General features: G+C 37.5%; 1 protein-coding gene across 1 annotated transcript in view; it reads right to left on the bottom strand.

Annotated features, from left to right (window-relative positions):
* The window catches only part of ATF2 (activating transcription factor 2), an 83304-nt gene that overhangs the window by 53204 nt on the left and 14905 nt on the right, over positions 1 to 15195 (bottom strand). The window contains 3 exon segments of the mRNA XM_006760596.2: positions 2779 to 2848; positions 5076 to 5150; positions 13621 to 13711. Of these exon segments, the coding sequence (XP_006760659.2) occupies positions 2779 to 2848; positions 5076 to 5107 (102 nt within the window). The 5' untranslated portion in view covers positions 5108 to 5150; positions 13621 to 13711.

Raw genomic sequence — 15195 nt, 5'->3', positions numbered from 1 at the left:
CACGGATAAGAAAAAGCTAAAGGAGTTCATCACCACCAAACGAGCATTATATGAAATGCTGAAAGGTATTCTTTAAGAAGAGGAAGAAGAAAAAGGAACTCTCACCCTTTGCCACAGCATGAATGGAACTGGAGAGCAGATAAATACCACATGATCCCACTCATTTGTGGAAATATAAGGAACAACATAAACTGATGAACAAGGACTGATCCAGAGACGGAGAGGCATTGATTGGACTGTCGGGCTTTGGAGGGAGGGTAGGGAAGGGTGGGGGTAAGGGGGAAAGAGCAACCAAAGGACATACATGCAGGCATAGAGGCCTAACCAATGGACAGGGACAACGGGGAGGGGGGTTGAAGGAGCGGGGGCGGGGGGGATGTGGTGACAGGGACACATATGTAATATCTTAATCAATAAAAAACATATTAAAAAAATAAATAAAAAACAAACTGTTCAAGCTATTGTTAGATTGACTTTTTGACCTAATTAGCATCCTTAGTAATATAAGAGGCTAAAAATTTGCAACCCCTAAGTCTATTTAAAACAGCATGCCATAGCTTCTAAAGGTAATTTTTTGTGTGTAATGGAATAAACAGAAGTGTAATTGTTTTTTATGGTGACTATATTGAAGGAAATATGTCTGTATGCTTTCTTTTCTCTATTCAAACCTTCCAAACCTCTATCCTGCCCTTTTAACTTTCAGTTACTACAGAATAACTGCCCATGGTCTATTTAAGGCCAGTCTCTTTACTTGAGCACCAGATCCCATCCTTTCTTTTACCTACTTAAGGACTCCAATCCTGTAACAGTCTCTCTCTCTGCAGGGTCAAATATGCTGTGATATTCCTATTATACAATGCAAAACAAATAAGCTCCATCTTCAATCCTTCTCCAGCTATATTTTTCTGTTCCCTTTAAGCTAAACTCCAAGAAAGAGCTGTCTTAGAATGTTTTCCACTTCTGGTTCTCCCCATTTTCTCTTTAACCTACTGCAATCACATTGTTGTCACTGCCACGTCAATGAAACTACTCACCTAATAATCTTCATATTTCTTAACCCCTTCCCCAACAATTTTTTTGTTAAAAACGTTTCTTTTTCAGACTAATTTTTTTATTTTGGTTCTATATAGTATTTTTGATGCTGGTTATGAAAACAGTTTGTAACTCGTCTTCCTATAAACCATATTTTTTTACCATATTTTCTTAGTATACTCGTCGACGACTGAAAAAGAACATTTTGTGAAAACGAGTATACACGTTTCTGCCGGGGAAGGGTTAATCCAATAGTAAATACTGAATTCTCACCTTTTCCTATCAACTATCTGACTACCTTGTTCCCCCACTTTGAAACACTTCTTCTACCTGACTTCCAGGACACAATTTTCTTGTTTGCTGCTTCTCAGCTTTCTATTCTACATCTTCCCTCTCCTCCTCTTTCTGACTTCTAAATACACAGTGTCTTAAAACTTAATTCTTCCCTTTTTCTCTATCTATACTACTTAAATATGGAAGATAAGCAAATATGGAAATTACAGGTTATTAGACAAAATGTATTACAAATCTTGACAATGTAAAAAACAAATTATCAGACATCAAGAAATGAAAGGGGTAGGAAGTATGAATGTTAACTCTTTTCACAATAGAGTCTAAAAACAATTCTAACTCCTTAATATTTTCCTTTTCATAATATTAGAAAGGTCTTTTAAGAAACAATCTCTTATGTTATACATACGCATATATATTCTATTAGCGATAGGTTTCCTTTTGTTCTGCTCAATTTAAGCAAATTTAAATAATACTTTTTATTAAAAAATGGCGTGTATTAGTAAAGAATCAATCACAAGATAACAAACAATTCTTACTATTTTAAGAAAAGAATAGGAGAAGGAATAAGGGGCTTGTTTGAGACTGAGTTTCTAAGAATAATTCCTAGAATAACATAGCAAAACTGGCTCTAGCAACATACTGTGTTTACTATAATCCAGGGTATTACAGAATCATGTTGTGTCTGTTCAATCCACTCCAGCAAAATGGATGACTTGAGTAATACCACCTCTTTGTCCATTTAACTCAGTACCAAGTCCAAGGAGTAAATGTGATATGCCAGAATAAAACACTTTCATACTTATTTTTTATTTATAATTTATCTATTTAAGTAGTCTGTAATTTCACTACACATTGAATTTATTCTTTAATTCTTTAGTACCTGTAGTTATTTTAAGATTAGAATAATTATAATAGCATAAGTTAATAATTTAATAGCCTGTTACAGAACACTGAAATATTTCTGAAACACTGAAGTATTATTTTCTGAAAATGCTTCCACACATGCTCTGTATTAAAGATGTTAGCTTTAAGAACATTAATACATTAGTAATACTCTCAGGTAAATATTAGCTAATTTCATAAGAGTTTAGCAAATAAAATAATTTTCATATATGATCATGTACATCTAATTTCCAATTAGGCAGTTTATAGTGATTTTCAACCAATAATGGTCAAATGAAAATACTTTTAAACCCTAGATTTTGTCCAGGTTTTCATCTTTCCATTATAAGATATAACTTTTTTTCAATATTAGACTGAATTTTTTTAAAACTCAGATAATGCTATTGAGAAAAAGAGGAATTCCTTCCCCAAATTATTCTGGGTTATTTTCTTTAACTCCAAAATTGTACAAAACATTGTAAGAGAATCCTTTTAATGACAACATATACTGTCATCAGTGTTTTAACAAATATAAATACACAAAATGATTTAAAGTAATTTATATATTACCTGGCCACATCCAGGGGCAGTGCATAGAAAGGGTTTGTCATCACTCATATTCCACAGGTCCTTGTCTTGCCTATAGTAAAACATTAAGAGATGGTTAATGTTTTACAGTACAGATTTTTAACTAAAAAATAATTTAAAATGTAATATTTTTTATTTTCACTAAGTTTGTTACCTTTTCTATCCAAATGTGAAATGATACACTTTAGTGACATTCTAACCCTATCTTCTATCTTATTATGAGTAGACAACTATATGTAAACATGCAGATTTTATACTATAGAAGAAAAAGATAGGGCCCGGCCAAGATGGCTCCATTCGCACACCAAAAAGGATGGGGATCTGATTCCACATAAGGGCATAGGTTGTGGGTTTGATCCCTGGTCAGGGTTGGGTATGGGAGGCAACTGCTGGATGTTTCTCCCTCTTCTCTCTCTCTCTCACTCTCTCTCTCTCTCTCTCTCTCTCTCTCTCTCTCTCTCCTCTCTCTCTTCCTCTCTCTAAAATCAATAAACATATCCTTGGATGAGGATTAAAAAAAAAAGGGGGGGTGGGAACCCTGATCTATCAGGCTAAATGTTACCTGTTAAATAGTAAAGTGCAGAAAGGAAGAAATACTGTAGCTAGAAAATCACCACTTTAACCCCTAATAAAATAATATATCCAGGCCAGTGTTTGGCAAACTGCAGCTCGCGAGCCACATGCGGCTCTTTGGCCTCTAGAGTGTGGCTCTTCCACAAAATACCATGTGCGGGTGCGCATGTACAGTGCGATTGAAACTTTGTGGCCCATGTGCAGAAATCGGTATTTTGTGGAAGAGTCACACTCAAGGGGCCAAAGAGCCGCATGTGGCTCGCGAGCCGGTTTGCTGACCATTGATCTAGGCAATTATCATCAATGTCTGATAAAACCATTTTGGAAAAAAGTGATGGGAACTTTATAATGGTTGGATTGGGCTGATAGCACCTAAACTTACTGGTCAGTCTTAAATTAACATACTAAAAGTGGGACAAAAAAAAATTACATGTTTCCTGATATGATGTAATAGAAAACACACAAAATACTCTTAGGGGTAAAAAAGTCAAACTTAATGTAATTAAGCCTCTGTAGATACAGCTATAGGAAATATAGGTGATAGAAAAACATGTTGAACAACACTACCAGGTTGTAATTAGCTAAATTCTATAGGACAAACTACCCAGTCTCATCAATCAATACTAATAAAAGAGTAATATGCTAATTAGACTGGACGTCTTCCAGACAAAGCCTCAGTGACTGCGAGGGCTGGGAATGGCGGCAGCGGCGGGGTGATGCGGGTGGTGCCTTCCACTGATAGGCCTGGTCGCCTGCTGCAGAGGGAGGCCAGACTGCAGCTTAGGCCCACTCCTCACGGGGAGCAGGACTAAGCTGTCAGTAGGACATCCCCTGAGGGCTCCTGGACTGTGAGAGGCGGCAGCCCGGGCTGAGGGACCCCTCACCCCCAGTGCATGAATTTTCGTGCAACAAGCCTCTAGTAGATAAATAAATAACAGGGAACAAAAGAGAGTAGGAAATAGAGGGAATTGTTTTAGGTTAAAAGAGGTTTAATAAACATACTAACAAAATGCAATATGGTGACTTTTTTGGGTCCTGATTTGAACAAAACAACTACAAAAAGACATTTTTGAGTCAAGATTATTTCCTACTTTTAGATTTAGACTTAAAGTTTCCAATTATGCCTTCTATCAACTTGTAGGCTTTTGTTTTGCATTCTTCCCAGAAATTACATATAACAAGTGTATTTGATGCAACGAAAAATTCTGGCCTTTTCAATACTAGCTTGTTAACTCTTCAGAGCAATGCTTCCCAAAGATTTCTGGTAGGAATGACAATAGCTATTATAGAAAAAATGTAAACAAATTTGCCAAACAAATTTGGGAAATGCTGGAGTACTTTCTTTTGGTACGACTTCTCAGAGCCATCAACATGTTCAAATGAAATGATTAAAGGAGCCCCTAGAATATTTTTTCCATATCCATTTGCTATTTGAACCATTTTTTACAAATTATCTCATGGGACCATTATTATTTGTAATCATTTTAAGAGAAATCAGAACCCTAAAATATGTTTATGTTTACCATAGTTAAGTGCATTTAGATGCTCTATTTAATAATTTAAAAACAATAGTATATTCAACTAAACAACACACTAGATAAGTGTTTTCTTATTAATGGAAAAACATTTATCTGGAAACAACCTATGAAAAATTTTATACTCTAAAATATTAAAATGGGTAAAAATATCAAATATTGCATACATACCTGGCAGAATTTACATGTAACTTGAATTTCATAAGTTGAACAACTTATCACGTCCGTTTTTTCATTGCAAGTATACTGAACAAAACAAAACAAAAAAAACCCCAAGTGGTTTTCACTCTTAATAGTACTTAAAGATTTCTTGAAACACTGTAGAAAAAATAATACTCAAATAATGACACTGTTACTGTCATCCAAAAATCCAGTCACTATTAAGAATCTTTACAATACAGTATACTTCTTAAATATGAATACCACCCATGTAAATAACTTAAACATTTATATACTAGTAAATATATATAAGATATATATTAATATATCAAACTCCACCACAAAGAGAGTAAAAGAGAAAGAAACATTTCATTTGACCTTTACAGCTGTGGTTAAAGAGTAGCTTTTAAAAGGGTGAAAAGCCTGACTTCTGAAGTCTGATGAGGAAAATGAGAGCTAGTATTTCAAAGTATTTTAAAAGGCTTTTAATTTTTTAAAATGTAGCTCATGGTGGTGAGGTTCTCAGCCTAATTCATCAAAATCTATCTGTCTCATAATGTATTTGATCTATATAAGCAGTTCTCACTTCCGTAACTTTATAACTTACTTATTTGATATTGTTTTAGGACAAGTGACTTATTGTAACTATCCAGGACAGTGGTCCATTAAAACTCTGCTAATACTATTTCATCTTGCATTCACTGAAATTCCATTTAGTAGGTGAGCAGAGTAACTATATATGCTTATTTAAATAAGCCAATGGTACAGAAAGAAAAATTTATTTTTCATTAATTTTGCTCCTATAGAACCCTAACCCTACCCCTGACCCTAACCCTAACCCTATCCCTATCCCTAACCCTAACCCTATCCCTCCCCCAAACCCAAACCCTAACCCTATCCCTAACCCTAACCCTAACCCTAACCCTAACGCTATCCCTAACCCTAACCCTAACCCTATCCCTAACCCTAACCTTAACCCCTAACCCATAACAAAAAAAAAAAAAAAAAAAAAAATTTGCTCCTATAATTGTGGTAACAAGAATGTCTTGCTCAGAAACAGTGGGTGATTCTTGTAAGAAAATCTGTAAATAGTCACAGTTCTGAGCCTGGAGTCAAGAGTGATGTGGTACAGGAGATAGCAAAAAGAAAGTTTTTTTCCTGGCCCCAGGCAAAATTTGTATCTGGTAAGATTTCAATTTCGTCTTTCACATCCATCTTTACCATGCTGTCTGTGAGAAGAGGGAAAAGAACACTAGAATAAGCCAAAGAAAACCTATAAAAGTTATGCTCTGTCATTACCAGTAGAATGTGGGCTCAGTGAGGGCAAAGAACTTATTTTGGGGTTAACTACCTAAAACAGTGCCTAGCTCATAACATTTACTCATAAAATATAAGGAATGAATACATAGCTGTATGACATGAACAAGACAAATAAGTTTAGTTTACTTTATTACTATATTGCTTTGAAAAACCAAAACAATATTTAAACTTAGTTAAGTTCCAGAAGCATTTAAACATCTTGTATATGCCAAAATACAAAATTTTTTAGAAAAAACAACAACAGCGCTTACATGTGAGAAACTTTTAGTTTAGCAGAAGAAAGAAAAATACAGAAATCTAATTTAAATTCCTTTGGTAAGAATGAGAGTTAAAATACTATAGAGAATATAGAGGTAGTGCAGGGACAACTCTGATCGTTCTAGAAATGCCTTCTGAGAGATTGAAACCTTGGTACACTTCTCTCTCATCCTTTCCACTCCCTTACCACAACTGTCCCCTTTCTCTAAAAAAGAAGTTCCTTACCTACATATCAGCCTATTTCCTAGACACCCAATAAAAATTCCAGTTCCTTATTACTATGTTTCTACTTAACAAGTAGTGTACAGAAAGGTCCCATTCCTCAACATCCACACCAACAGTACATATTATTTTTAACACTTTTTTTAGATTAGTAAAAAACAAAACGAACCAAAAAAACCCACCTAATTTTCAAGTTGCATATCTTGACATGGTAATAAGGTTGAACTTTTTCATACATGTAAAATGGTTATCTGTGAAATGCTTCCGTTGCTGATTATTAAAAAATAAAATGTTAGAACAAAATTCTCTTTCTTGAACATATATCAGAGGCTCTTTCATATGATATAGATTTCTGATCATGTACCTCCACTGTGTTCCTGATGTGGTCCTAACTGGTCAATCTATAAAAGTGGTCCCAAAAGTGAAATAACTTACTCCAGATAAAAAATGAGACAAGAACCTTTCAACTGCTATATTGTGCCTACCCACAGGTAAGCCTGGCTCCACTAAGCATTATCAGCTATCATACCTTGCTATTCTATGCCTACCAATTATATCAAAATTTTATGTAAACCACCTTTAAAAAAATAGTACAAAGGACTCTCTTGTGACTTAAAGACTCAGTTGGTAACTACATCAATTAAAATCACACATAATATAAAATGCCAATAAGAATTTAGTAAAGAAGAACAGTGTAAGGAAAGATGAACAGAAGAAAATGGGAGAAATTAACTGGCAAACCATTTCTTATAACTTAAAATGAATATAACTTAAAATTAATATGAAAACCAAGCCTCCAGGGGGGAAAAGTGGTGTCTTCATAGGAGGCAGCTTAGGCAATTGAGGGATAGTCCAGTACAGAGTGTTAGAGCCTGGGTAAGACAAGCAAGGTGTCCATGGATGGCAAGAGGGTTTGGACCTGAGGGGAGTCTGAGTTGGCTGAGGAAAGTGTATGGAGGGGGTATGTATACTGATGTGGGATGTCAATGCCCAAGTAGGGTGAGGAGGCATCTACATGAGGTAAGAAATAGGGTTGGGACCATTCCAGCAAAAGATATCAAGGCCCAAGCAGAGGACATCTACGGGGTAAGGAGGAGAGGACCTGTTAACAACAGGTAATTCATTATATATAGGAATTGACTGAAAAAGTAACGATTATCAAGGATGTAGTAGGTGAAGGTAAATTCACATTGTGGGTGAAGATAATTATACATAATGAACCTTTGTATGAGCTAAGATTTGATATGAACTCATGACTTTCCACCTATACGTATAAAAGCCTAAGCGACCATTATGACTGAACAACTGGAACGACTGGTCAACCAGTAGCTATGATGCAGACTGACCACCAGGGGGCAGAAGCTCAATGCAGGAGCTGCCCTCTGGTGGTCAGTGCGCTCCCACAGCCAACCTCCTGTGGTCCCACCGCCCCCCCACCCCCCCGGCAGGCTGGCCAAACTTCCGGATCCCTGCCCCTGGCCAGCAGGCCCTGATCAGCACTGATCGCTGGCCAGGCCTCGGGACCTCACCCGTGCATAAATTCGTGCACCAGGCCTCTAGTATAGATATGAAGATACAGAAATATAGATGACAACACATATATTTCCCTAGCTGTGCCCTCTGAGAGGGTCTGGGAACACTGATACCCCTTTAGCAATAAGCCCACTTAGCACCCAGATGTTGATGTCTAGATATCATTCTCCACCAAAAGGAACTTTAAAATTTGGCAGATCTCAGGGCTGGGGCAGGGAAAGTACAGGATGGGCTTTGAGTATCTTGAGCCAGAAAGTAAAGAAGGACTTGCATATGAATCTGGTCAGAAAGTGGCCAAATCTAGGACAATTTGAGAATCAAAATAAATAATGGCAATAATGGCTCAAATCATGAATAAAATAGGATCCCATTAATCCATGCTGATATAAAAGAATAAACTGAAAGTTTCACAAGACAGAATATTTATATTCTCTCTACCACCCTATAAAATACATTTTAATTATTTAAGCCGAGGGTAATTTATAGTATAAAAATCTGACAAACATCACTTTACTCAAGAATCCAAATTCACACTAGAAATAGGGGAAATCAATACCATGTGCCTTGATAAGATGCAGTAAGAAGGATATATTATTGCTTCCATGAGAGTCATATCAAAGATACATTAACTAAATTTAGTCATGAAAAAGTGTTATACAACTCTAAAGTGAGGTAAACTATTCAAGTAACTGGCCTATAATCTCCAAAAGTCATCAAAGTTAAGGAAAGTTTGAAGAAATGTTTCATATTGAAAAAGACCAATGAGACATAACAACTAACTGCAATGTGAGATTCCAGCTGAATCTTTTCGCTAGAAATATAAAAGACATTATTGGAATAAATGGCAACACTTAAATGTGATGTGCAAATTAGATGGTAGTAATATATTAATTTCTTGATTTTCATGATTATATTGTGATTTTGTAGGAGAATGTTTTATTATAGGAAACGAAGTTTGGGGGGATGATGAGACATCATGCTGGCAACTTACTTTTAAAAGATTCTGAACTTTAAAAAAATTTCAAAAAGGAACTTAAATTTTTAAAAATTTAAATTAAGAAAAACTTATAGTTTACATTGTATATAAGTAATATGCACTAGAATAATTCACTATCCAACCATTATATAATTAGTAGGTAATTTTTAGCAGTAGTTATATGAGAAAAATACTGTAAAACATGGATTCTCTAACAATTCTCTGCTTGTTTCTGGTTTATAACTTTCATGTTATGAGATACCAAAGAATAGAAAAACTGTATTCTGTACTGCAAGGTTAAGAGCAAACAGAATAATACTATAGAACAATTTCTATATCTGAATAAAGTCTCAAGGGGTGATATTAGAGACAATTATTTGTCCAAAAGGACAGTTTGCTTTAAAAAAAAATATGAGATGTGCATTAAAGCTGTTAGATGGTCCTTTAGGCTGCAGTATTAATATCCCCAAGCCATTTTTGAATTCTGTCATTCAAATAATTCAGCTGACAAAAATATTCACTCTTCAACATTTCTAATTAAAAACAAATAAAAAGGAAACTAATTCACTTTTTAGAAAATAATGTGAGTAAATGAATTTTAAAAAATAAATAGGAGACAATTTTTGGTGACTAACTTCAGAAATATTTATGTTCTAAAATGTGAATTTAGCCCTAGCTGGTTTGGCTCCGTAGATAGATCCTCGGCCTGCGGACTGAAGGGTCCTGGGTTCGCTTCCAGTCAAGGGCTCCACTCCCCAGAAGGGAGTGTGCAGGAGGCAGCTGATCAATGACTCTCTCTCATCATTGATGTTTCTCTCTCCCTTTCCCCTTTCCCTTCCTCTCTGAAACCAATAAAAAAAAATATATTTAAAAAAATGTGAATTTAACTGATTTTCTAGTTGGTTATAGAACTATAATTATTGTTAACCTCTTACCTTTAAAATATATTTCAAAGCAGATTTCTAAAATAAGAATAATACTAAATGTTTAATACAATATACATCATTCCCAAACATTTCTAATACAAATAATTTATGAAATTTATTTGGAAAACATCTGAATGTCTATTGTATACCCAATACCATATTAAGAATAAGAAATATATATAGTCCTCGCTCTCAAAATCAGCTTAGTGAGAAAGACAAACAAGTGAAAATAATTGTAATTATAAAGATATACACAGACACTAAGGGAACATAGGGAAATAAGGAGTATACTGGAGCAGTCATCTTCCTCAGCACCCACAGTGCCCTTAGAGATTGCTCAGTAAAGGGCAATCCTATATATCCATGCTCCTGACATGCAAGGCTCAGGTGAAGCAGGGGAGACACCTGGCCAAGTTAAGCCAATCAGATTACCTCTTCAGGAAATTTATAAAAGAAAAACAAAATCAGCCAAACAGAGGTGGGCACCAGATATTCAAAATCATACTCAGGACTGGTGGATATTTTCTGTCAGGTTCATACTGATCATACTCCAGAATGGAGTAGACACTGAAAATGAGATGAGAAACAGTTCAGCTAGTGTGAAGGATCATAGTTTCTGTGATGCCTAACTATGCTTATGATTGGGTCATGAGAGAGTCTTCTCTATCCTGAGTGTGAAGCTCCTTTTATTTTTCTTAACCTGAATTTATCTGATTTTCTAACCCCTAACTAAAACAGTACCTGGCCACGCCTAGAAAAAGAGTTTGGGAAGACTACTGAAGGAAACAATGTCTGAGCTTAGTCTTCTCAATGAAAGAGGCATCAGCCAGTTAGAGATGATGTTTTGGCAGAGGAAACACCATGTAGAAAGCACAATAAAGCAGAATACACTGAAGGATCTCTAACAACTTCTGATGGTTGACGTGTACATAGGTTGAAGGGAAGTGCGGTAATGACAGAGAGGGAAGCACAACTTGAAGGGCCTTTAATGCCTTGGCAAGGAGTTTCAGTTCTATACTTTCCACATCCCACCTCCACTCTGAGGTTATAAACTAGGGCCCTGTGTCAAAATGTTCAGCTAAGCCCTAACCGGAAATCAATAAAATATAAAAAAATAAAATAAAAAAATGTTCAGCTAAGAAAGTTTTTCACATTTTTAATTGGTTGGGGTGGGGGGTGGGGGTGGAAGAGAGGAAGAAGAATAAGCAACAGAGCCCTGACTGGGGAGCTCAGTTGGTTAGAGCATCATCCTAATACATGAAGGCTGCGGGCTCGATCTCTGGTCAGGACATATACAAGAAGTAAATGAATGTATATATAAGTGGAACAATAAACTGATGTTTCTCTCTATCCCCCTTCCTCTCTCTCTCTAACTATCAATAAGTAAATAAAAACAAAAACATACAGAGACCATATGTAGTCCCCATAAAGCCTAACATATTTACTACGTGGCCCTTTAAAGATAAAGCTTGCTTAACCATGCTGTAAAAAAATGAAAAGATTTAAAGCAGGTGAATTAGATAATGAAAGGGGCATATTGGTAAGATCACTAATGTAAGTGTGAAGGCTTGATTAGAGAGGGCAATACTATACAGAAGAAAACCAGTGCAATCTACTGCTGACCTCAGGAAAGAGAATAATGGTCTAAAGTAAAGCAGCAGCAATCAAAATGATAGAAAAGGACCTGCTTAAGAAAAAATGCTCTTAAGATAAAACCTCATGTCCTTACATTGTTTCCAGCCCCCTGCATGAACTGCCTTCTGCCTCCTACCTCCTATCCCAATCTTATGCTGACTCTTCATCTCTTGGCTCTAATTTGCAGGCTTTTAATCAGCTCTCTCCCTCAGCCTCATTTCCCACTCACCTATCCCTTTCATAGTTTACACTACTCACCTCTGATAGTCCTCCATCCACTCTCTCCCCAACCTGAAATACAGATCTCTCTTTTACTTAGTCATTTAGTCAATAGTCATTTAGTCAATTGAGTAGGTGCAGGAGGGTAGGAATTGTGCTAGATTCCAGAGTACAATGATATAGACAGAGTACCTGTCCTCATGCAATTTACATTTTATGGAAACAGTTCTAACCAAATAGGTAGACTTGAACATTTAAGTTAGACAAGTAGCTCAAAATTATTTAATGTAGGTATCAGTGTATAAGAAAAAATTATCGAGTGTTGCCACACTTTTCTCAATATACCTGCTGAAAATTTTTTACTTTTTCAAATACATATGTACATTTAAATTATTTTCTAAATTTGTATCAAATTAGAGTAAATGTACATTTACATACAGTTTTTCTTTTGATCGAAATCTCCAGATTCAGAGCCCTAACCGGTTTGGCTCAGTGGATAGAGCGTCGACCTGTGGACTGAAAGGTCCCAGGTTCGATTCCGGTCAAGGGCATGTACCTAGGTTGCGTGCACATCCCCAGTGGGGGGGTGTGCAGGAGGCAGCTGATCGATGTTTCTCACTCATCGATGTTTCTAACTCTCTATCCCTCTCCCTTCCTCTCTGTAAAAAATCAATAAAATATATTTAAAAAATAAATAAATCAATCAATCTCCAGATTCAGATACAACAGCATATGCCAGTTTGCTTGTGTATCTTGATATAGCTAACAAAGTCTTATCTCCAGGCCAAACTGAAAGATTCTGTATGCTGGACCACATTTATTAAATCAGTATTTTCTTTCCATTTTTAGAAGCTACATCCCCAAATTATAAATGGCTTGAGACCAAAATTCATTGTATTTTGTGTCTTTTAACATCAGCACACAGCGGCTATGACAGATGTTCAATAAAGGTAAATGTTTGAATATATAACATCCTATTAAATGTTTCTGATCATGGTACTAAACTTAGCTGATATAATTTAAGCAAAAAGCAAATAACTTTGACATTTTAGTTAGCTGTACAGCCTTAGAGTGGGTGAAATATTTTTGAAATGTAGAAAATGTGTCACAGATTAACTCCTGTTACTACCCTTATGAAATCCTAGGAGAATTGGGACTTTCATATTAGGACCCTATACTATATAGAAGGCTCCCTAATCAGAAAGGTTTAAGAGCCTCTGGGTTAAACAAAATTAAACACTTCAATGTAAGTATTCAGTGTGCTGCTATGCATAGTAGCTCTAAAAGGACAATTCAAATTTGCTGCACCTCAGAATTTTTTTATTACTAGAATTTTTTTTAATCAATATGGTAGAATACCAGCATTCTGAGGACTACCATCTGGAAACATCTGTTGAATTCAGTACTATTTGAGAGACAATCACAAAATAAAAAGACACATTTGCACTAAAAGTTTAAAATCTCTTACCTTTCTAGTTGGTGGGCCATGAGCTTTGGTCACTATGCTGCCAGGAATCTCCCAGTTCTAGGCAGGTAAGCAGTGCTTCTCAGGTTTCCTTCTAAGAGGCAAGAAAAGAGTGAACTCATTACTCTGTGAAATCTAAAGAAAATGCCTCATACAGTTCAACTCCATCCACTATACTTTTAAAATGTGTATTTTATTTTATATTTTAAAATGCATGTGAATTTTGCCTTCCATGCTATTATTTTTATATAAAAATTAGGGTTCCCTCCAAAGTCTTCAATGCCCCAGGAAAATATTTATCTTGTGGCCTCCATAACACCAGGTACACTGCCACTTATGAGAGTACTAGTGACCCGGTGCACAAACTTCGTGCACATTAAAAGGGAATTAATTAGAGGGAATATTTTAATGTTGCTATTTGCCCTTTCTTTATAATAGAAGTATCAGAGATAAAAGAAAATTAGTAAAATGTATATGAAAATCATCCTCCTGTCAGAGTCTGAGGTGCGCCACCCTGATGCTAGGGTGGGGGTGTGGCCTAAAGTCCCCTGGCCTGGCTCTGGGGCCAGGGGCATGGCCTGAGGTCCCCTTGCCTTGTGCTAGGGTGAGGGGCGCATCCTAAAGTCCCTCGGCCTGGTACCAGGGCAGGGGGCACAGCCTGAGGTCCCCTGGCCTGATGCTAGGGTGGGGGTGTGGCCTGAGGTCCCCTGGACTGGCTCTGGGCCAGGGGCACGGCCTGAGGTCCCCCAGCCTGGCGCTGGGGCGGAGGGCACAGCCTCAGGTCCCCTGCCCCAGCCCAGCGCCACACAGCCTCAGGTCCCTGCTGATTGCTCATTAAGGCTCATTATGGGAACTCAGCCTCCACTGTGGGTGCAGCTATCTTGTGTTCTGGAATCCTCTGCCTCTGCTGGGGGTGCAGCCATCTTTGTTATGGAGTGACGGTTCATTTGCATATTCCCGCTTTGTTAGATAGAATTAAGTTTTAAGGATGGAAGTATGGCAATGGAATCTTGGTGACAGGAGAAAAATGAAGCATCCTATCCTATATAATAAAAGGCTAATATGCCAACTTCCTGTGTCCTCCCGCCCTGGGCAGCCCGGCCGATGACCCCGATCGGTGCAGGCTGGCTGGATAAATCGCATGAGACCCAGACCCGGCTGCCCCCCTTCCCCATTGGGCTAGATTCAGACCCAGTTGGTCCCACCCTTGTCAAGCCCCGCTGGGTGGGGGTGCAACCTCAGGTCCCCTGGCCTGGCGCCGGGATGGGGGGCGTGGCCTGAGGTCCCCCAGCCCGGGCCCAGAGGCGTGCCTTGAGGTTCCCCATCAAGCCCTGCCAGGTTGGGGGCACGGCCTGAGGTCCCCCAGCCTGGCGCTGGGGCGGAGGGCACAGCCTCAGGTCCCCTGCCCCAGCCCAGCGCCACACAGCCTCAGGTCCCTGCTGATTGCTCATTAAGGCTCATTATGGGAACTCAGCCTCCACTGTGGGCGCCGCCATCTTTGTGGCAGAGTGATGGTCAATTTGCATAGTCCCTCTTTGTTATATAGGATATTTAATTTTATAGGTAATTTTTTAACTA

This window comes from Myotis davidii, unplaced genomic scaffold (genome assembly GCF_000327345.1).
Source record: "Myotis davidii unplaced genomic scaffold, ASM32734v1 scaffold370, whole genome shotgun sequence".
NCBI lineage: Eukaryota > Metazoa > Chordata > Mammalia > Chiroptera > Vespertilionidae > Myotis > Myotis davidii.
The sequence above is the reverse complement of the archived record's forward strand: the minus strand, read 5'-3'. Positions and strand labels throughout refer to the sequence as shown.